We start from the raw sequence: 21,789 nt of genomic DNA, 5'->3' as shown, positions 1-21,789 counted from the left end.
AGTACTGTGTTTTGCTATGATGTTGCTATGTTGTGTTTTATTTTTCTGTTTTTATTTATTTTTTTAACATACGCAATTATTTTCCATCATTTACACTACAGTAGTTACAATTACACTCCAAACAGTATGTTGTGTTTGTTAAAAGGTTGTCTTGGGGTGTCTGGGTGGCTCAGTCAGTTGTGTCTGACTCTTGATTTTGGCTCAGGTCATGATCTCATGGTTCGTGGGTTCGAGCTGTATGTTGGGCTCTGCACTGTCAGTGTTGAGCATGCTTAGGATTCTCTCCCCCTCTCTCTACTCAAATAAAAGTTAAAAATTAAATTTTTGGGGGATATTTTTCATATACGTTTATTCCTATAACTAAGGATGAGACATATCATTGAGCAATTTCAGTCTTTGCTTTTCCTGAGTAAGGTAATTCGTTTCCTAATCACCACTAATTAGGGTGACCAACCTGTCCTACTTTGTTCTGGGACTTTTCTCATTTAACACTGGAAGTTGTATGTCTGGGGGGGGAAGTTCATCTTTCATCAAAGTCCCAAACAAGCCATAGGGGCTCGTGGGTGGCTCAGTCAGTTAACAACCAGCTCTTGATTTCAAATCAGGACATGATCCCAGGGTGGGATTGAGCCCCCTGTCAGGCTCTGAGTATGGAGCCTGCTGAAGATTCTCTCCCTTTTTGTGGGGCGCCTGGGTGGCTCAGTTAGTTAAGGGTCAGACTTCAGCTCAGGTCATGAGCTCATGGTTTGTGGGTTCGAGCCCTGTGTTGGGCTCTGTGCTGACGGGTCAGAGCCTGGAGCCTGCTTCATTCATTCTCTCTCTCTGTCCCTCACCCATTCACACTGTCTTTTTTGCTCAAAAATTTTTTTTTTAATTAAAAAAAGATTCTCTTTCTGTCCCTCTTCTCCACTCCCCTGCTCCAGTGCTTTCTTTTCTCTCTTATAAAACAAAAACAAAACAGCCCCAGGCAAGCCATGATGGTCACTCTACTACTAATGTTGATATAAATACAGAATTTTTCAGATTGTTAGCAATTTTATTCTCTGTTGCAACTATTTGGAAGTTGGCAGCTACCACTAGGTGGCCATATATATCTATATCGTGAGGAAGCAGATTAGCTTTATTTAGTGCCTCAAAAGTGATTTGTTGTAATTAAAGAATTTGATGTATCTGTGGAGCTGAAAGAGAAAAAATTTAAGTTGAATCTTCAAGCAACAGCCTTTCAGCCTATAACCTGGTTTGAACTAGTTTCCTCTAACTTCTATTACCAGTAGCAGTTGCAGTTAGTGATGTTCCCTGATGAGTTGATTAGTTATATGGAATTGAGTTGAAGACATCCTCCTTATAATAGAAATGCTTATAATAAAACTGGGTTTCAGGCTCACAATGATTAAAAGCCTCTCACTTCTTCATTCCTTCTTATTCAGTCAGGGTCCTATCAGTCCATTCTTGTTCCATCCCCACTTCTCCCAACATCTATAACAGAATCTTATTCTTGGATATCTTCATTAATCTCTTGTCTAATTCCTTTTTTTCTATGTTTATTTATTCACTTTGAGAATGGGGAGAGGGGAAGAGAGTCAATCTCAGGCAGGCTCCATGATTAGCATGGAGCCCAACATGGTCCCACATGTGGCTTGATCCCACAATGGCGAGATCATGACCTATGCCAAAATCAAGAGTTGGATGCCACCATCTGAGCCTCCCAGGTGCCCCATCTGTTGTCTGATTCCTGACCTGCAGCCCGGTGCAGGTACAGATGACAAACTGAGTTTGTCATCCCCTGGGCCTTAAAAACTAGGGTCTGATACCCAGTGGTGTGTTATGAGTAGGGCCCAAATTTTATCTGATGCTAAGTATTTAAGTATTTTTACAATAAAAATGTCTGGTTATCTTAGAATATAAAGTGCAGAAATCTAAGTTTTTAAGAATAAGTACAAATAAACCTACTTCTTAGCTTATTCCCAGATTCCTGGAAAGATCAGTATTTTCACTGTCTTGCCTTTAAGGATATTTAGGGGAAACATTTTAATCTAGTAGATTATACTTAAACATAATCCTCACACTACTTTGTGCTTAATTTCTTTAGTTTTTCTCATTAGACTGTAAAAGCCATTAGTTGGCCTGAGTTTCCATGACTTCTGCCACCAGTCATTTACTCCATGAAAGCTAGTTTCATTCTATATATAAAGTACCTCCTTTCCATTTATCAATCACACTTGTGATTTTTTCCCCTTCTTCCTTGTCTATATAATACTTTTATATAATTTTTTAAGGTTTAGTCATTTTTTAGAAACAATATGAGTGGGGGAAGGGCACAGAGAGAGGTAGACACAGAATCTGAAGCAGGCTTCAGGCTCTGAGCTGTCAGCAAAACCCCAATGCGGGGTATGAACTCAATCGTGAGATCATTACCTGAGCTGAAGTCAGATGCTTAACTGACTGAGCCACCCAGGCACCGCCGTCTAGATGTTATTAGCTAAAACTTACATATAGTGTTGTCTGTATATCTAAACTTTATACTTTTATATACATTAATTCTTAGACTAGATCTTTGAGCAGTTCTTAGTATTTCTACTTTATAGATGAGAAAACTAAGGCACTGTGAATCTAAGGTTGTAACAGCTAAAGTTTAGAGATGTGATTTGAACCTAGGCAGTCTGACTCCAGAGAAAAAGCTCTTACCCTCTATAACATGTCTTTCCATATACTTTATTTATGCTTTAGGTCCCAGCTAAAGGTCCTTTAATTATTCTGGCCCATAGTGATACCCATCTAGTAGGAGAAGTACCTATTAATGTAGTTTATATCTTAATATTATATACTCTAACTGTAGCAAATTGATGTTACTTGGAATGTGTATATATATATATATATATATATATAGAGAGAGAGAGAGAGAGAGAGAGAGAGAGAGAGAGAGAGAGAAACCAGGCAGTATTCACTTCATACACTTTTTTAAGGTCCCTTTGAACTTGACTTGAAAGCAAGAGGAGGGGAGTATTGGTTTCCTAGAAGGACGTGTTACTAAAGAAATGCTATTTTAGAATTTAAAGAACTAGAAATAAATGTTTTAGATTAGATGTTAATTCAGGTCTTAGATGTGTATTCTCTTTGTAGAGGTAAGAAGTATGGAGAGACCGCTAATGAGTGTGGAGAAGCATTCTTTTTCTATGGGAAATCACTTCTGGAGTTGGCAAGGTATGTCTTTCAAGCCACAGTTTTTAAGTAGGGTGTTTTGTATAACATTATAATGGTCTGTTTAAAATCTTAAGGTTTCTTTGTTTGCCAGGATTGTTTACTAGCTTTGTGATTTCACATGAGCTAAGTGGACTGGTTTTACTAAGAAAGCGGGTTTAGGAGGAACAGGACATATTGATGGAAGTTTTAAAAGGCACTTGAAGCAGAGTAAAGTTATGCTTGGGTTTTGACTTTCAGGGTCTTTAGAAGCAGAGATCTTTCTGCTAGTGAATGGACAATAATTTATTGAAGTCTAATATAGACAGGGCATTTTAAAGCACTCTCAGCCCCAACAAGGACTAAATGAAGGACAGTTCAAAAATACTAGCATATGAGAATCTCTAATAAATAAAACTCACAAGTAGTCTAAACTCTTGGAAAATTCTTGTGTATTTTCTACTGAAGTTTATTAACCATAATAAAATCTACTGAGGGTATACAAACCAGCAAATAATTTGTGCCCTGTTTAATATAGTAAGTTTTCTAGTTTTGTAGATCATTCTCATGATTTGTCATGAAAGTCTTGCCAGAATGTTTTTAAGCCATCTAGAGAAATGTGGATGGATGTGAATTTTAGGAAATACAGTGGCTGTAATGTAAAGGGAATATATGCTGAACTTGTTCTTTTGACAAGCTTTTTAGGTGGCTAGGTGAAGGGTATGCTTTTCTTTCAGGTTTTTACAGTCTTAATTTATATTAGTTTTGATTGTTGCTTTTCATCTACAAAAACTTATAGATTGCTCTTCTGTTGCTTTTATAATACAGGACTGTAATTTTTGTCTTAGAAAAACTGTTAGTTCTATCCATCATACCTTTGGTGCTTTCTCCTTTTGTTCTCCTAGAATGGAGAATGGTGTGTTGGGAAACGCCCTGGAAGGTGTGCATGTGGAAGAAGAGGAAGGAGAAAAAACAGAAGACGAATCTCTGGTAGAAAATAATGATAACATAGATGGTATGTGGAGTTGCATGTGGCATTAAGAAGATGCGACGTATATTTCTTACGTACAAATGATGGGAGTAGGGGTCTCCCTGTCCTGGATGGTCTCTCCTAAGTTTCCAGGGGGTGATACCTGCATCTTGTGGAGACTGCAGTGGTGGTAGCCAATCACTGAAACTGACCGCAGGCTTTTATAAGAAGAAAACTTAATTTCCCCAATAAATGTGTTAAATTAATATTTTAAATATATAACAACTTGAAATATTTTTCTGATACAAAATTTTTAAAAGTCTGTGCAGCTCAGTTATTTTAATAGCCGTGCTTTTGGAGTCTATTTACACTTTTTGTGGCTAAGAAAGTTAAATGTTAAATTCTAAGTAGAGTTTGGCTACTAGAGTTTTACATATCAGTTGGAGGTTTATAACGTTTAGAGGCGAGCATAAAGCTTGGCATCTCTTACCTAACTGATAATCAGAATGCTCAAGTAAAAGAGTATCTAACTTAAGGAGCTTGGGTTTCTTTTGCAATAAGTTGCTCTGCTCTCTGGTACTTTTTCCCTTTGCTTTTCTCAAGGGGGCAGATAAATTTTAGGTCCTGTGCTAAAATTTAAGCCAGGCTGTATGAGGGTTTAAAGGGAATGTATTTTTAGTTTCCATTTATGCCTTTTATCACTAAACTCGAAGACATGTTTATGCTTCATGTTCTTTAACCATGTAGAGGAAGCAAGGGAAGAGTTGAGAGAACAGGTTTATGACGCCATGGGAGAAAAAGAAGAAGCAAAAAAACCAGAAGACCAGTCTCTGGTAAAGCCTGAAATTGATAAAGAGCAGGAGACTGAAATGGAGAAGGGTGGAAGAGAAGATATGGATCTAAGTGAGCCTGCACAGGAACTACAGGAAAAAGTTGAATCCACTCCAGATCAGTTAGCTGAAACCACTGAAGAAGCAAAAGAAACAGCAGCATCAGAAGGACTGAATGAGGCCAAGGTCACTTCTGAGAAGAAGCCAGAACAGGAAGCACCAGATGCTGAGGAAGGAAAATCAGTTTGTAGAACTGACATCCAAGAAGAATGCAGAGAAAAAGGAGGGCAAGAAAAGCAGGGAGAAGTAACTGTGAGCATAGAGGAGAAGCCAAAAGAAGCTTTAGAAGAGCAACCTGATACGACTCTTGAAAAGCAGGGTATTGCAGTGGAGGTAGAAGCAGAGCCTGTAGCTTCAACAGTTAAGCCAGTGAATGTGGGTGGGGATGAGCCAAAGGAGCAGGTAGCTGCCTCTGAAACTGAGCCAGGAAAGGCTGTTCTTGAGCAGCTGGTGGGGCAAGAAGTGCCTCCTGCTGAAGAGTCATCAGAGGTGACAGTAGAGGCTGCAGAGGCCTCAGCTGCAAAAGCTGGGTCAGAAGTCTCTGAGAATCCTGGGCAGGAGATGACAGTTCTCTCTAAGGATGGTGCAGTCAATGGAATGTCAGCTGCAGGAGGTCAGACTCCTATTGAACAACAGACTAATGCAGAAGGACTGACAGAAACAAAAGATGGCTCAGGACTAGACGAGAAGGTCAGGGCAGAGTTGGTTCCTAGCCAGGAGGAGACTAAGCTGTCCACAGAAGAGTCTGAGGCAGCTGGAGATGGGGTTGATACCATGGTAGCCCAGGGGGCTACTGAGAAATGCCCTGAAGACAAAGTTAAGATAGCTGCTAATGAAGAAACACAAGAGAGAGAAGAACAGATGAAAGAGGGTGAAGGTAACCGGGATATGCAGGAGCTGCAGTGGGTGGAGTACATTCTGGATTTGACTCACTAATCATGGGTAAAAGCCAGCCTTCCATTCAGGATTTTCCGTCTGCCTTTGGATAGGAAAGGCTAAATGAAAATGGGGGTAGTTTAAGAAGATTGTGATAAGCTTAGCAAGTTAAATCAAAAGCAAGTCTTTAGTTGGCTTATAAACTAACGCTTTTACTAACTGCAAAATAGGCCTTCTCTGTGGTTTCTGAGACTTGGCTAGCTATCAGTAACTTGTACAGTACTAGCCAATAAAGGTGGATGGGGGCTGGTGGGGTAGGTAGGGAAATAGTGGGCTAGGCTGGCAGAGAATGCTGAATGGATGTTCACTTGCATGCCTCTGGATTTTTAAATTTACTGTTCACATGGTTCCTATTCTCTGCTTTAGGAAGCAGAATTAGAACAGTAGAATCCAGTGAATTGGTACACTTAAGCAGGCATGCCATTTAAATGAAGGCAGTTAACCACAGTGAAAGAATTCTGGTGACTTTTACTTTTAGTCTTCAGGAAGTGTTTAGAGGCTTATTCTAAATTAGTTTTAATTAGCCCCTCCAAAAGATAATGAAAACCTTAACTGTTAGCTCTCGCGCTGCTTTCCCCCTCATTTCATGCTTGCTTTGGCTGCTAAACTGAAGTTTTTGTTACTTAGAACGTTATAAAGTGTCTGAATGCTTTGTATAGTATTTTTGGTGTAAGTTTGATTCAATTCCATCAAGATGTATAAGCCTCTAATTAGTAACTCCATAACTGGCACGTCTGACTTGAGTTGTACTATCGAGGATTCTACTGTCTGTAAGGTTCATCTAACGTTGGTATTAATAACCACAGAAATATTCCAGTTAATAGTTACTACTTCATACCATTGCAGACTATTTCAAGAGTTTTCTTTACTTGTAGATTTTAAAAAACCCACAATCAGTATTTGCAGCTCATTCTATTAAACTACAGTTTACCTATGTGCAGGTCCCTGCACTCCAGCCAGCACAGGCATGGTAACCAGGAATGAATTGGCTAAATGGTAACACCATTGGGCTGCTTATTGAGTTTTAGGACTTTTTTATGGAAAAAGCACAGAACCGAATTCCTCAGTTTTTAAGAAACTACCATGTCTTGATCTTTAATGATGGTGAACAAAGTAAGAAGTTCTGCTGGCTCTTTTTGAATAATAAGCTACAGTAGAAATGTCCTATTTCTCAATTTCAGAAACTATTCTGTGGGATCACAAGTGACATTGTTAGAGCTTTCATACTATTTTTGATTCCAAAATAATACTATGTAGTAGGTAGTAGTATTCTACCTACAGCCACGAGGAAATTGAGGCTTGGGGGTTACGTTACTTGTTTATGGTCAAACACCTAAGTTATAGTACTAGAATCCAACTCTAGATCTGACATGAATATATTGTTCTTCCCAAGCCTACCTCACAGGGAGGAAGGCAATTTTATCTCCTCTAAGAAATTTTTTTTGTTTATTTTTTATTTTTGAATGGCAGAGCGTGAGCAGGGGAAGGGGAGAGAGGGAGACACAGAATCTGAAGAAGGCTCCAGGCTCTGAGCTGTCAGCACAGAGCCTGACATGGGGTTTGAACTCACAAACCATGAGATCATGACCTGAGCTGAAGTTGGCCACTTAACCAACTGAGCCACCCAGGCACCCCTTTAGTCTCCTACTTTGATCCATTTCCTATCAGAATCTTTCTGGTCACTCTTTCCAAAATACTTATAAAAGCCCTAAGAGTCATCAGTTGCATTTTTTAAGTATGTGTCACAGGTACCGCTCTACTTCTAAAGAAGGTACAGTTTCCCATATTTTACAAATGAAGAAATGACAGAGATATCTGGGTGGTTCAGTCAGTTAGGTATCCCACTCTTGATTTTGGCTCAGGTCATGACCTTGCAGTTGGTGGGTTCGAGCTCCATGTTGGGTTGGGCTCTAGGCTGACAGCGGGGAGCCTGCTTAGGACACTCTGTCTCCCTTTCTGCTCCTCTGCTGCTCATGATCTCTCTCTCCCCCCCCCCCCTTCCTCTCCCTCTCCCTCTCTCACACACACACACACACAAATTAAAAACAAAAAACAAATGAAGAAATGACAGAAAGAGGTTAAGCAATTTGCCTTAGTCTCATAGCCAATAAGGGGAGGGGAGGACTGAAGTACCCAAACCTTCTGGCTCTAGGGCCCAAGCTCTTAACTCTCTGTGCTCTGTTTATCTTTATGTGGCAATACTAGCCTGCAGAAAAATTTTTTTTGTTTATTTTGAGAGAGTGTGTGAGCAAGTGAGGGAGGAACAGAGAATCCCAAGCAGGGCTCCACCCTATGAACCCAGAGCCCAATGTAGGGCTTGAATCCACGATCCATGAGATCACGATGTGAGCGCAAGTCAGATGCCTGAGCCACCCAGGTGTCCCCTTGCAGAAGTCTTACAAGTGGTTTTATTTTCTCTTTTTAAGGTTTTTTATTTTTTTAAGTTTTTAATGTTTATTTTGAGAGAGAATACACACAAGTGTGATGGGAGAGGGCAGGGAGGGAGAGAGAGAATCCCAAGCTGACTCCATGTTGTCAGCACAGAGCCCAAAGCGTGACTCAGTCTCATGAACTACAAGATTATAACCTGAGCTGAAATAAGGAGTTGACATTTAACTAAGCCACCCAGGCACCCCTTAAGATTTTATAAAAAAAAAAAAAATTTTTTTTTAATGTTTATTTTTGAGAAACCGCATGAGTGGGGGAGGAGCAGAAAAAGGGAAACACAGAATCTGAAGCAGATTTCAGGCTCCAAGCTGTAAGCACAGAGCCAGACATGGGCTTGAACTCATGAACCATAAGATCATGACCTGAGCGGAAGTGGAACGCTTAACTTAGCCACCCACGTGCCCGTTAAGATTTTAAGTAACCCCAACACCCCATACGGAGCCAGAATCACAGCCCTGAAATCAGGAGTGTCCCAGGTGCTACCAACTGAGCCAGCCAGGTGCCCCAGAGACTTTCTTTTAGAGAGTGCTGGAATAACCACAGAACCAGCAGATTGCCTTTACTTTGTCTTTAAGAGGAATTTTTCTTCTTTGCACCAGTTATGCCCTTAACTTTTGAACAGGCAACAAATTAGAGAAATGTTTGTATAAAACTGTGCTTTCTTTTCTCCAAAGGATGATGATAAGCATGCCACAAGGAAGATTCCACTTTCAAGGAAAGTTGGAAAATATATTAACAGATTGCTTTACTGAGGACATCAGGGCAATTCCCATTAATACCTGAGTACAGGTTACCAAGTTGGAAAGTATCATTTTAAAGTAACGGCTTTCTCATTAACCTAGCTGCTTCTCCACCATTCTATGAAGGTAGTATAGATTTCTCCAGGAAAACCAGTATTTTCTAACAATAGTAAGAGTTTTAGTTTAAAAAGTTGATGTAAAACTCAGAAAGACTTTATGCCAAGTTAGATGTCACCTAGCATTCATAGATTTACTTCACCCGTTTTATGTATTCTCCTGGAGAACGGGCTTCATTGTCAGAGTTAATAAAACCACCCATCTAGTCTTAATAGCATACTAACTATACAAACATCTTAGAAATTTGGGCATGGAAAGATAATGGTGTGTGAAGCACTAAATCACGTGGTCAATGGGAAAAATGACTCAGTTGATAAGAGTTTACGATAGAGGTTAATTAGCTTATAACTTGTATCTGGTTCTTAGAGGACTTCTTTTTATTTTATTTTACTTTTTAAATGTAATCTCTACATCCTGTGTGGGGCTAGAACTTACAATCTTTTTTTTTTTAATATTTTAATTTATTTTTGAGAGGAAGAGGCAGAGCATGAGTGGGGGAGGGACAGAGAGAGAGGGAGACACAGAATCATAAGCAGGCTCCAGGCTCTGAGCTCTCAGGACAGAGCCTGATGTGGGGCTTGAAATCACGAACCGCAAGATCATGACCTGAGCTGAAGTTGGACGCTTACCACCCAGGTGCCCCTAGAACTTACAGTCTCGAAATCAAGAGTTGCACACTCCACTGACTGAGCCGGCCAGGTGCCCTTCTTAGAGGACTTCTTTAGATTGTCCTACTAATTTATAATATTTAGGAATTTTCTGTGCCTGTTCCCATCCTGAAGCAGAGTTGCTAGACAGATAAAAGTCCTTTAGCCTGACTTTTGGCTCTAAGGCCTAATTGCCATATTTATGTTCTCATAATAGCTTGTTAGAGAATATTTAAGTTCTTTTGCTTATGTTAAAAATGTTTAATGAAAGATGGCAGAGGTAGGCACATTATACCCAGTTCATGAATTGTTTGCATCCCCATAAGACCATTTTTAATCACTTGATAGTCTGAGCTTTAAGTGGTGTGTAGATCTATTTATTAGCAGCCTGTCCTAGGTATTTGACTTGTGAGTGTATGCCAGTGTGGTGAAATACAGTGTTAATATGGCTGCAAATTTTTTTTTTATTCCTAAGGCTGCAAATTTTAACATTATACTGAAGTAATATAATTGGTTGTGGTACTGCTCACTCAATTATGTATGTGCTAGAGCTGGCTGGAGTCTGCGGCATGCTCATTGGTGAAAGTTGGTAAGGGCTATGCTTTTCTCTCCACAGCTCTGTTGTGGGAAAGCTAGTCTCTTGAGCATTCTTGCTCTGGATGAACAGGGGGAATTTAACTTTTCATACTTTCTCAGCTTGCTAGTATTCTCTGACAAGTGACCTAAAGACCCCAAGAACACTGGCTGAGGTCTCCAATTGCTTCTGGCTGAGTAGATGGGAACTTCTAGTAAACAAGAGGCTACAGTAAATAAATATGTCTTGATCTGAATGATACAGAATGACTTTCAGAAGAGAAGCATTCAGCCTTCTGATCACTGAAGTGTAAACCACAGACGCTATAAGATTATACAATCTAAGTCTAGATTACATGTGAATTAGATTATAATCACTGGCTTTATATTTCTGTCCAGTTCAAATATTAACTGACTTAGCATCTGGCCTTTTCTACCTCAGAATATAGGTTATTCGACAGACATTTATTGGAATTTGACTAGTTAGAAGATATCCTTAGTATTCTCAATACTGAGTAATTTTTGCTTGCAGAAACTGAAGGGTCAGAAGAGGAAGATAAAGAAAATGACAAGGCTGAAGAAACACCAAATGAATCAACTCTTGAAAACAAGGTAAGTTATTTGTTCAGTATCCATTTCTGCTTTCTTTTTGTAGGACTGTTGGGTATTCCTGATTATGATTATAGTTTTTTCTTGGTTAACATTTGTTTGCAACCTAAAGATGCCTGTCTTGTACTTCTGCCTAATACTAGTGATTTGGATATACTTTTTAGTCTCTTCAAGAAAGTGAAGAGGAGGAGATTGGGAATCTAGAGCTTGCCTGGGATATGCTGGATTTAGCAAAGATTATTTTTAAAAGGTAAAACTTTCGCTTTGTCTAGGTTCAAGTTGGGAGTTCGGAGGTTGAAAATAGAGTATCAGTTAGGCTTGGACAAATGCTGTTAATAAGGTTTCTGTTGTCTGTCTTTTAGGCAAGAAACAAAAGAAGCTCAGCTTTATGCTGCACAGGCACATCTTAAACTTGGAGAAGTTAGTGTTGAATCTGGTAATGCATTTTTCATTTTACTCTCTCCTTTAATGTCCCTCTCCCCCTTCTAATTCCTTCAGTTTGATTGATCATAAGTTGTGGGCAGTTGGCTTTAAAGGACAGTCAATTTGGGTTCCTGTAGCTCCTAGAACTCTCCTCTAACTAAAGTCTCTTGTTAGTTTTTTGGTTTTGTTATTTTGATATTTTTTATAGTCAAGGATCCTAGAGATGCTACAAAGAAAATGAAATGTAAATCAGGAGAGCATTCCTGTAGAATAGTCTAAAATTCAGAAATATTATATTAAATGCTGTCCATTTGCTTGCTACTCTTTTTCTCTATATTAGAGAATTATGTCCAAGCTGTGGAGGAGTTCCAGGCCTGCCTAAACCTTCAAGAACAGTATCTGGAAGCCCATGACCGTCTCCTTGCAGAGACCCACTACCAGCTGGGCTTGGCCTATGGGTACAACTCTCAGTATGATGAGGCAGTGTCACAGTTCAGCAAATCTATTGAAGTCATTGAGAAGAGAATGGGTGAGTGAGCATCAGCTATTTGATGCTGAACTTGGTGGATCCAGGAATTGGCAAGATTTTTTAAAAAAATGGATCCTTTTGTGATAACTATTACTGATCACTTTAGCCTGTTCTTTGTAGCTGTACTAAGTGAGCAGATGAAGGAGGCTGATGGATCTTCTACTGAATATGAGAAAGAAATTGAGGAGCTGAAGGAACTGCTACCTGAAATTAGAGAGAAGATAGAAGATGCAAAGGAGTCCCAGCGTAGTGGGAATGTAGCTGAATTGGCTCTGAAAGCAACTCTGGTTGGTTTGGTTTCCTTTCAAAGTTTTGGTAATAGTATAATGTTGTTGGAAGGCATCATGATATTAGTGTTCCTTTTGTCTAGGAATCATGACTTAGTTTCTAGGGAGCAGGTTGGTTGAAGGAATGTGAGAATTATCTAATTCTTCCTATCAAATAGTATAATACTTAAGAGTAGATGCTCTGGAGCCGTACTGGGTTTGAGTTCTGTATCTGCTTATGGTATGTGACTACAGCCATGTTACTTAACATTTTTGGCCTTAGTTGACTCATCTATAAAATGGGGATAATGGTACCTGTCAAAATACTTATGACAGTACAAATAGTGTTTGCTTTTAATAAATGTAAGCTATTACTTCCATCACTGAGAACTCCTGTTTAGATTAGCAAGGTATTGATGGCTTTTAGCCCCACATTTACTGGCTCTCTTTTTGGCTGCTGGACTGTCAGGGAGCTTCCTACCCTGCTGGTGATGACATGATACAAAGGAGTTAATTTAACATCTACACTGCCTAAGCTTCCAGTTTGGGGGCGGCAGGTATAGGTAGAGGCAGGTAGATGCTATTGCTTCTATAAGGAATCCCACTAGTATTTGTTTTTTGGATGGTCAGTACCTCTGTAGGACTGTGGGTGACCTAGTGGGTTCTATCCCGGGCTCCACTGGGTCTGTCACCTCCCAAACAGGTGGAGAGCTCTACTTCAGGTTTCACTCCTAGTGGAGGAGGCACTTCAGTCTCCATGGTGAGTATGCGGGTGGTTTTTGTCACTTAATATTAGGCCTGTTTCATATGCAGCTGTACATTGCTAACAAAGTCCTTTTTGCCAGGTTGCCAGTAGAAAGCCAACAGATGGTGCTTCCTCATCTAATTGTGTGACTGATATTTCCCACCTTGTCAGAAAGAAGGTAAATCTACATGTGGTCATTTTTGTGTCTTTCCAGTCTTTTGGTTTTTTTTTTTCCTTCAGGTGATACACTGGAAATGCATACCCTAATATTTGGTGCAATGAGACATTTCATTTTGCAGAATTGGTGAGGATTTGAGTCAAAGTAGTTTTCATTTGATTGTCTTCTAACAAAAATTTTCAGGCCTCTTTTGGCCCAGGACTATCAAATCAGAAAAGTTGCTGAGGAGACTTGGTCACATGGCTCACTCAGGTTTTCTTTGGCAGTAGTCATTCAGCAGCAGACGTGCTGATACTTAACCTATAGTGTTTTTTTTTTTCTTTCTCTTGTGGGAGACTGATTCCTTAGTTTCAGACTCCCAAACTTGTGGTTTGGTTGCTTAAATCTCCTCCTCACCCTACCCCAGCTTTCCAGTAGAGAGGCTGAATTGGTATGTTGTGGTAGACCAGTTTATTGAATTGAGCTCAGGTTGGCATCTGCCTCCGTGGCCATAGGAGAAGACCCTTAGAGCCATGGATCCTGGTGCAAAACCATGGGGTGGCAGTGGTGGGGGAGGAGAGGAGTGAAGGGACTGTTAAGTTCTGCAGTTCTTTTAAAAATATTCAGCACATTTGTGAAGCCTTCACAATTATATCTTCAGAGGAAACCAGAGGAAGAGAGTCCCCGAAAAGATGATGCAAAGAAAGCCAAACAAGAGCTGGAGGTGAATGGAGGCAGTGGGGATGCAGTCTCCAGTGGAAATGAAGTTTCAGAAAACATGGAGGAGGAGGTGGGCAGTTAAGAGGGCTTGGACTCTTGCCTTATTTCCCCTTGTTCTCAGGGCCTGGGGAAACTAGACCTCCTAAGTGCATGTTCCTTGCCTTGAGCCTGTTTGTCTTTATAAGGGTTGCATTCAATTAATCCACTGTGCAGGAAGCGATTTGGTTATGGAATGTAGGATGTCCCGTTGACACATGGAAACCATGTATATACCACAGGTCCCACTGTAATGAATGTATGAGAAGGGATTTAATTGGCAAGACCATTGGGTTGCTTCTGCTTCCTCCTTTCCACGTAACCTGTAAACATTGGCTCGGTCAGGCCTATTCTAGAAAACTTAGGACATGGCCTTCTATTTTGTGGTCACTGCCCTGTTATTCACGTAGGGAGCAAAGCAGGGTTTTAAGAGGCCTGTTCACTTTTTCTAAGGCCTCTACTCAATTATATAAGACAGAATGTCCTAAAATAGGTAGGGTCATTTATGCCCAGGCTCCCTGTTTATCTTCCAGGTGAATCAGGCTGAAAGCCGGGCAGCAGTGGAGGGGACAGTGGAGGCCGGAGCTACAGTTGAAAGCACTGCATGTTGAGAGGGCGCAGAGCCTTCCTCCTGAGGGAAAGTGTTTTTGTATATAATGTATTTTTTCACTTTGGGGGGATTCTTTTTGTATAACTTCAATAAAGATTGTAAGCAAAGGTTGAGGCTTTGAGGATTTTTTTCTTAAACATTGGCTGAATCTGTGCCTTGGAGCACTCCAGGTTTTATATAGTGGCCAAAGGTACTCCCTGACCCCCTTCTGTACTGAGTTCTCATCCAAATTCCTATCTAATGTGGAGGTGATCAAATCAAGCATGGCTATAGACCCTTTGTCTTCCAATGGTGCTATACCTTTTCCATTTTAATTACTGAACTCAGCTGTGTTGCAAACCTTCAGTGGTGCTGTCCCTGGATGGGACCTACAAAAACAAGACTTGGTGAAGATCTTGCTCTTCGGTGCTGATGCTTCTGTTTGGACTTTGTGAGCCGATAATGGCCTCTGAGCCAGGCCTTGGATAATACTTTTATCCCCTTAGACTCCAACTGGGGGCCAACAATCCTGTCTGGAAAAAGAACTCTGAAGAAAACCTGTAAGGGAGTGGTGGTGGGGGAAAGTGGTCCTTGAGGAAAACTGGTGTGCTAATTATAGAGAATTGAGCTTTCTGGGTCAAAAGTGGCTGAAGGACAGACTGGACCATTTGGATGTGCTTGGGAGAATCTGTGGGGAGGCTCGTTGATGGGAGTTTTGTTTTCTGTACAGAAAGGCCGAAATATCAACTTGAGTCCGAATTGTTACTCCATCTGCAGTTTTGACTTCTCAAAGATGCTAAAGAAAGCTCTTGGTCTAGACTTGTGTTTAAAGATCTTCAGTGGGATCCCTGGCTTCCTAGAACATTTCTATCTGGGAGGTGGGATCAAAAGGCAGAAACTAACCCATCAATTCTGGCTGCCCAGTCCAGGGGTGCTGGTGCTCAGGATACTGGTACTAACGCTATCCCATTGGGACCTCACTGATGCCCAGGATGCAAGGTAAATGGGAGAGCCTCCTTATGTGAGCTGCTTCTAACATGACTGACCCTTAGTTTGTTATGCATCAGGTACTGTTTGAATCTGAATTCCAAACAGTGCCTGCCCTCCATTACCTACAGGGGTTTAATTCTGCCCACAGGGCTACTTTGCTGCGCTAGATAGACTGTAGGTCAGAACCTGCCATTTTAATATCCAATGTCAGAGGCAGTTTTTCAGTTTGTTCCCTAAATACAAGAGAAAATGAAGTTTTTCTGGGCTGGTTATGGTAACTCACGGCTGCAGATCTTCCTGAAGATGCTTTCGTATTGCATGTACCAAGTCCTAAGAGTTTTAGGCCTTTGACCTTTTGTGGACAGGGTCCTGGGGCTAGGCCTACTACCAAATTTCAGCCAGATTTCACAAGTAACCGTCAGTGTTTATGGAGACCTTAGAGCCTGGACGGCTTTCCAGAGGATATCCTGAGGAAGCTTGGATTTGAATGAAGAAGTGTGGTAATAAGACAGGCTTTTTTTAGCAAAAAAAAAAAGTGGGGATAAGTTTAGCAAGTTCCTTTAATGAAGTAAAGACTGCCCCTGCTCATCTTTGAAAGGATTTGGATGCTAGGCACTATTGTAAATAACCTTTTTACAAAAGGAAAAGTGGTAAAGGTGTTGGAGCTCCTATCTTGAGCTTTTATCTGCTGTTTCCTCCTAGGCCCTCAGAAGGTGTAGGGCCCTACAGTAAAACTGCAGATCTGGCATCAAACTAAATCCTAGATCTGTGCATGTTAAGTTACTCCTGCCCACATTTTCCTAGACTCAAAGCCAGAGGGAGGTGGGTCAAAGCTGTGACGAGGGCCCAAACCTTCATCTCAATCCTTGACTGCTGAGGGGCTCTTCTGTGGGAGGAGGGGGATCAACAAAGCTAGCTTTGGGGGCAAGGGAGCTGGCTTCTGCTGAAGGTGAGCTGGACATCTGTGGAAGAGGGAGAAGAAAGTAGATCTTTAAGAGGTTTATGTCTTGACTACCCAATGTAAACCAAGTTAACCTCTTTGTGCTCGGATTTCCTTGTCTGTAACATAGTAGATTAATAGGATGTATGAGGGTTAAAGTTCATTCATTCACAGCACTTCATAACAACTTGGCACATGGTGGTCCACAAATGCTGGCAATTAACCACACCAATCACACCTGTGGTGTCCCTAGTTCCATGCGGGCGGGCCCTCACCGGAGGTGGGTACTGGTACTCCTGGGCACTTGCTGGATTGATCTCTGCTAGTGTCTGGACACCTGCATCTCTTGCATTAACCAGTCGCAGAAAGAGCTCAGCCTGACCTACCTGGAGAGAGATGAAATAGTACTGCATCTGTACCTGGAGTAGACCCAGTCCCTGTCCTCCACACTCACCTGGGGAATCCCGTTCAGCTGCCCAAGGCTAAGCCTGGTGTTGAGAGGAAGGACCCGAAGTGGAAGACGCCAACGGCCACTTAGCACCCTTTGATCTCGGTCAAATAACACCAGTGAGGTCCAAGCCTTTGGCTGTGGTGTCCTAGCCCATGCCAGCCCCTGCCAGGCCTGTAGCTCACAGACCAAGGATACTGATGGTGAAGGTGGCAGTCTAGAACAACCGAAACAAGGTGTCAGAACAGTTCTCCCTTCCTAGGATAGCCCTCGGAGCCAGTGGCCCTACAGAATGAGGGAAAAGCTTCAAATTGTGGCATGAAAGTCAATCTCCACCTACTGACCTGGGTACAGGCTGCCTGCTGGCAAGGATGGCACAGTTGCCCATGGGCCCAGGAGCTGGAGGTGGGGGCAAGCAAAGGGCTGGGGGCAATGCTGTGGCCCCTCCTGTATCCTGTCCATCTCGGGTCAAACCAGTCAGTAGCTGCACCCAAATCCAAGAAGCCTCAAGTCCCCGAAGGAAGTCATAGAAAATGACCAGGCCAGCCCTGAAGAATACAGGTCTCAGGTGGCATCTGTACATACACACCTCCCCAGCTCTTACACCCTGCTCCCCTCGCCCCCCTGCCCCCGTTTGTCCTAGTGGGTCTCCTTAATCAGATGTGATAGCCAAATCACAGAGCATGTCAAAAAGAGAAAGCAGGTCTCACCCAGGGTCATAGGGTGCAGGGCCCAGAACGTCAGAAGTGGGCAGGAGGAAGTGTGCGTCCAGGCCTAGGTTTCTGGTCATGGTTCCAGGAAGCTGCGGCTGTGGGCGGGGGAAGAGTGGACTCCGGAAAGCCTCCCAGGTGCCCGTGCTTCCCCAGCTGCACAAAACAGAACTGCCCGCCACCCTCCCCCACCAAACCCCTGGGTCCTCACAGCCTCTTCTGTGCCACTCAATAGGACACCTGTGGGGTGTGGAATCGGCGGCAGTGGGGGAGCCACCCGGGGTGGGAGGTGTGGGGGATCTTCCTTCCTTCTCAGGCTAGGGCTGGAATTCGCCACAGGTCGAAGCTCCCTAGGCCCTGGGAGCATAATTAAGAGTAGGGCACACCTGAGCAGGACACAACAAGTAACAGCGCTGAGATAACCCTCCCCGGGAAGCCAAACCCGTGGCAGGTACATGGACACGTGGAGATGCATGTGAACAAGGATGGACAGGACATAAACATGCGCCTCATTCCCCATGCACAGTCCCTCTATCCCCCTCTTCTGATCTTGGTCTGCTGGAGGGAGCTAGGTGGCCTGGGATGAGGGTCCTCGCTGACCCCAGGACGCAGGGCCTGCGCCTCTCTGCATCTGCAAGGCCAGGATTTCTGCCTCCAGGCGCCGGTTTTCAGCTTCCACTACTACAAGCTCCCCCAGTGCCACATCTGCCCTTCTTCCTGCAATGAAAAGCCTGTCACCTCTGACCTTTGGTGACCAACTGGTGCGGTTTTGAGCAGCTTTCCAGATTTAGGTCTCTCTGGACAAGGCTGGACTTGTCAGATAACGTTCTAGCCATTACCACAATGACCACCCAGGTTTTCTACTACCTCTGGGTTTTTGCTCAGTTGGTCCCCATGCCAGAGACGCCTCCCTCAACCGCCTTTTTCTCCTCCCACAGTTAAGACCACCACTTCCCCAGAGGCTCTCCTATCTGGCTCCCTCCTGTTCACCCCTGCGAGTCTGCAACCGTCGCAGCTCCAGTGCTGAGGCCTCCACTTGCAACTGACATATCTGAGCCAGAACGCCAGGATCCCGGCCCCCGCCTCGTACATAGGCCTCGCGCAGGGCCCTAGGGACAGAGTAGGGGACAAAAAGGCAGCAGTCTTTCCAGAACTGATCAACGCTTCTCCCATGCCGTACCCCGGGCCCCAGACCTCACCCAATCTCGGCAGCCAGAGTCCCTGGGTTCGTCTGTCGTACCGGACAATAGAGTTCTACCTCTCGCAAGGGGTTGAGCCCAGTCCTGGGGTAGAGGGATACCAGCGCGTAAAAGAAATTACCGACGGATCCAGATACCAGGCCTCCGGAAGCCCCGCCTCTTCCCGACCTAACGCAGCTTTGCAGCGGCTTACGGGCGTTGCCTCGACTGTCCCGCACCTCCGGAAGCACCCGCCCCGGCTCCGCCCCGAGGCCCTGCCCGCAAGCCGGCTCAGCTGCGCTACAGAGTTCCCGAGCAGGGTCTCACCCGGACTGTGGCTGTAGCTGCTGAACGTGCGCCCCTAGCACCTCTAGAGCTCCCCGTGTTCGCCCGGCTTCTGCCCTGAGTTCTCGAAGCTCCCGCTCCAGGCCGATAAGGCAGGATATTCCGCCCCGGGTCTGGGCCAAACCTTGGAGTTGTTGGCCCAGTTCTGAGGCGGTAAGGGATCGAGTCGCAACGGGGTCAACAAACTCAAATACCAAGGGCGAGTGGCGGAGCTGGCCCTTAGCCACCCCCCCTCCCCCTCACCCTCGCTCCGCCGCTCCAGGGCAAGGCTCTGTGCCTTGGTCTCCACCACTCGCTTTGCATGAGTCCCTTGGAGCGCCCGAAGCCGCTCTCCCGGGCTTCCAGCAGCTTCGGGGGTGGGGCTCTGAGTCAGCGCCTCACAACGCCCTTCTGATCTCCGGGGGACCTCTGTTATCCAGGGTCGCATTTCCTGTAGGTACAGCCACAGCCGCTGCACCTGGAGATAACAGGAACCCACAATCTCTGTTAGGGGTAACCTGACCTATGAGCTGCCTGATCTGGAGGCTTGGGAAGGCCGCTGAGTTTCGAGCCAGGAGTACCTCCTCCGTTAGTTTCTTCAGAGCCAATTTGCCGGCCTCTTGATCTGAGAGGCCCTGGCGTTCTTGTGGCACAACCTGGCGACAGGGTGTGGGATGAGATAATCTTGAAAGAGTTGCTTGAATACCCGCCTGTTTGGCCAGAGGCAGCCTGTTGAGAGGTGTGCACTAGGTGTTACCTCTTGGGTCAGACGGCCAATGCAGAAGCGCTGAGTGTGGGTGGCCAGCAGGGCCCAGGAGCGGAAAACCATGTCACAGGACCCACAGGACAGGAGCCCCGGCTCCCCAGAGTAGGAGGCCATGGAATGGGATCCCTTTCCTGATACCAGCCAAGACCTGCAGAAGACAGGACAGAGGGCAGGGGAATGGGAGAGGAGGATGAAACAAAGCCAGAGGCAGAGAGGAAAGGCCAGGTTTACTGAGTTTACAAGATTATGTTTGGGGAGGAGACTTAGCTCCCTGGGCAGCAACTACAAGCCTAGGCAGGTCTGGAGCATGGGCGGGGAGAAAGCAGGCCACTTCGGGGAGGAGCCCCTGACTTGAAAAGTGTCACAAAGTCTGCTCCACCTCATTACATAAGCATGGGCAAGTCCCTTTTCACCTCTCCCCCCTTATATAAAGGAACAAACAGCTGTCTCCTAGGCAGGCTGGGACCCTATCACTGCCCATCACTGGCCATCTCCAGCAGGGAAGTGTCACCTTGTTCGTTCTTGTTTTGCCCCAAGAGGATGTTACCCAAGTTAGTGCCATTCTCCCTTCTAGAACACCTGGGAAAGGAAGCGGTCTGCCCTTCTGGGGTTTCTGCCAGGAAACCTGTCTTTCCTCTAGGCTGAAAAGCTTTCCTTTGCCCTGTGCGTCTCTGGAAGCAACCACGGCTTCCACACAATAAGTCTCACAAAAAGGCCACCAGCCTCTCCCTAACACCCATTCCCTGATTCCTGTTTTTTGGATTTTTTGTTTTGTTTTGTTTGGCAATAGAGGGATGGTAGTCCACACAGGCCAAGGAATGAAAGTTGAGGGAGAACATTATAAATCTCACATGAGGGTAAGCTTTCACCTGAGCTGGCCAGGCACCAGGGAGGCCCTTCCTGTGGTCAGATCTCTCTGCCACCTCCCCAAATATACGCAGCCACCAGTGGCAGGAACTCTGAGTTACCCCATGTTTTCAAAAAACTCTCTTTTCTAAACAAGACAGAGACTTAAGGTAGCAAACCCCTCCCCCCCACGTAAGGCCAAGATCTGACCAGTAACAGACAGCTTGTAACGTGTTTCAAAGCAGGTGATCTCAATTCAGCTTAATTCCAAGTGAGAAAAAGGGCGTGGTTTTAGAAATCTGTTCTGTGACAGCTAGTTAGGGGCAGAGCCCAAGGCTAGCCAGTTTCTCATTTCTGGTTTAATATTTTTGCAACTTAATTTTGTGGTACTTCACGGATTCAAGATGCACTTTCCCCCACATTTTAACACTGAAATCAGGATCAACAATGTAGTATCGGAATTGCCAGGTTTTCTTACTACTACATAAAAAAATGTCTTCAAATAGATATATTCAATGAAGTATGACAGTTTTTATTGTTCAACCAACATTTCCACTTGGACTGCTTGTAACACTGGCAGGAGAGACTATATAATAGTGTGGCAAAGAGAGTTTCTGCCTTCCTAGCCTTTAGATTCTAGCAAATGTCATCCTCGTCTGTCTCTAGGCCTCTACCCCTTCAAAAGACAGCACAAGTTAGTCATCTTCCTAACATGCAATCAGGCCTGGTCTCCCCATTAGTGTGTGATCCTGGACATCTATATCCACTGTGGGGATGGCAAAGAGCGCCAGTATCAGTTTGTTTGGTTTAACTTCTACCTGGTCCATCAAATTCTGGATGAAAGTTTCATTTTTAATGTAACTTTATTTTCTTTCCTACTGGGCTGGGCACTCCCTGCATCCCCCGAGCCTTGCAAAATGCCTGGGCTGTACAGGGAGAGCTGGGGAAGTATACGCTGAATGAAAAACTGCTTCCTCCACTGGTCACCCAGACAGCATTGGCTGAAATCCTTTCC

The 21,789-nt window shown here is 44.0% G+C and overlaps 2 protein-coding genes across 11 annotated transcripts in view; one reads left to right on the top strand and one right to left on the bottom strand.

Moving 5' to 3' along the window:
* Positions 1-14,704, top strand: part of NASP (nuclear autoantigenic sperm protein) — a 36,566-nt gene extending 21,862 nt beyond the window's left edge. For 2 of the 5 annotated variants that reach the window (XM_029946251.1, XM_029946250.1), the window contains 12 exons: positions 3,121-3,201; positions 4,083-4,192; positions 4,895-5,914; positions 11,031-11,110; positions 11,272-11,357; positions 11,470-11,543; positions 11,871-12,059; positions 12,180-12,346; positions 13,029-13,085; positions 13,171-13,248; positions 13,889-14,017; positions 14,517-14,704. In XM_029946251.1, the coding sequence (XP_029802111.1) occupies positions 3,121-3,201; positions 4,083-4,192; positions 4,895-5,914; positions 11,031-11,110; positions 11,272-11,357; positions 11,470-11,543; positions 11,871-12,059; positions 12,180-12,346; positions 13,029-13,085; positions 13,171-13,248; positions 13,889-14,017; positions 14,517-14,594 (2,149 nt within the window). In that variant the 3' untranslated portion in view covers positions 14,595-14,704. The remainder of the gene's footprint in view (positions 1-3,120; positions 3,202-4,082; positions 4,193-4,894; positions 5,915-11,030; positions 11,111-11,271; positions 11,358-11,469; positions 11,544-11,870; positions 12,060-12,179; positions 12,347-13,028; positions 13,086-13,170; positions 13,249-13,888; positions 14,018-14,516) is intronic. The other 3 variants (XM_029946252.1, XM_029946253.1, XM_029946254.1) reach the window with 3 other exon arrangements.
* A 1,400-nt stretch (positions 14,705-16,104) lies between these two features.
* On the bottom strand, positions 16,105-20,261 carry CCDC17 (coiled-coil domain containing 17). 6 transcript variants are annotated; one of them, XM_029946256.1, is made up of 13 exons: positions 19,920-20,245; positions 19,744-19,818; positions 19,427-19,640; positions 19,166-19,328; positions 18,860-18,943; positions 18,651-18,769; positions 18,261-18,377; positions 17,872-18,017; positions 17,661-17,758; positions 17,295-17,498; positions 16,957-17,167; positions 16,778-16,888; positions 16,105-16,524 (listed from the first exon to the last, which is right to left on the bottom strand). In XM_029946256.1, exons 1-13 carry the CDS (start codon positions 20,040-20,042, stop codon positions 16,417-16,419), a joined length of 1,773 nt encoding a protein of 590 aa, XP_029802116.1. In that variant the 5' UTR covers positions 20,043-20,245; the 3' UTR covers positions 16,105-16,416. The 6 variants fall into 6 exon arrangements, with proteins under 6 accessions (XP_029802116.1, XP_029802118.1, XP_029802115.1 ...); XM_029946258.1 differs by lacking the exon at positions 16,778-16,888 and having other exon boundaries at positions 19,920-20,255; XM_029946255.1 differs by lacking the exon at positions 16,105-16,524 and having other exon boundaries at positions 16,650-16,888; positions 19,920-20,254.
* Between the last annotated feature and the right edge of the window lie 1,528 nt (positions 20,262-21,789).

The sequence above is a fragment of the Suricata suricatta genome, chromosome 8, assembly GCF_006229205.1.
Source record: "Suricata suricatta isolate VVHF042 chromosome 8, meerkat_22Aug2017_6uvM2_HiC, whole genome shotgun sequence".
In the NCBI taxonomy this organism is placed as follows: Eukaryota; Metazoa; Chordata; class Mammalia; order Carnivora; family Herpestidae; genus Suricata; species Suricata suricatta.
This window is presented reverse-complemented; position numbering and strand designations above follow the sequence as displayed.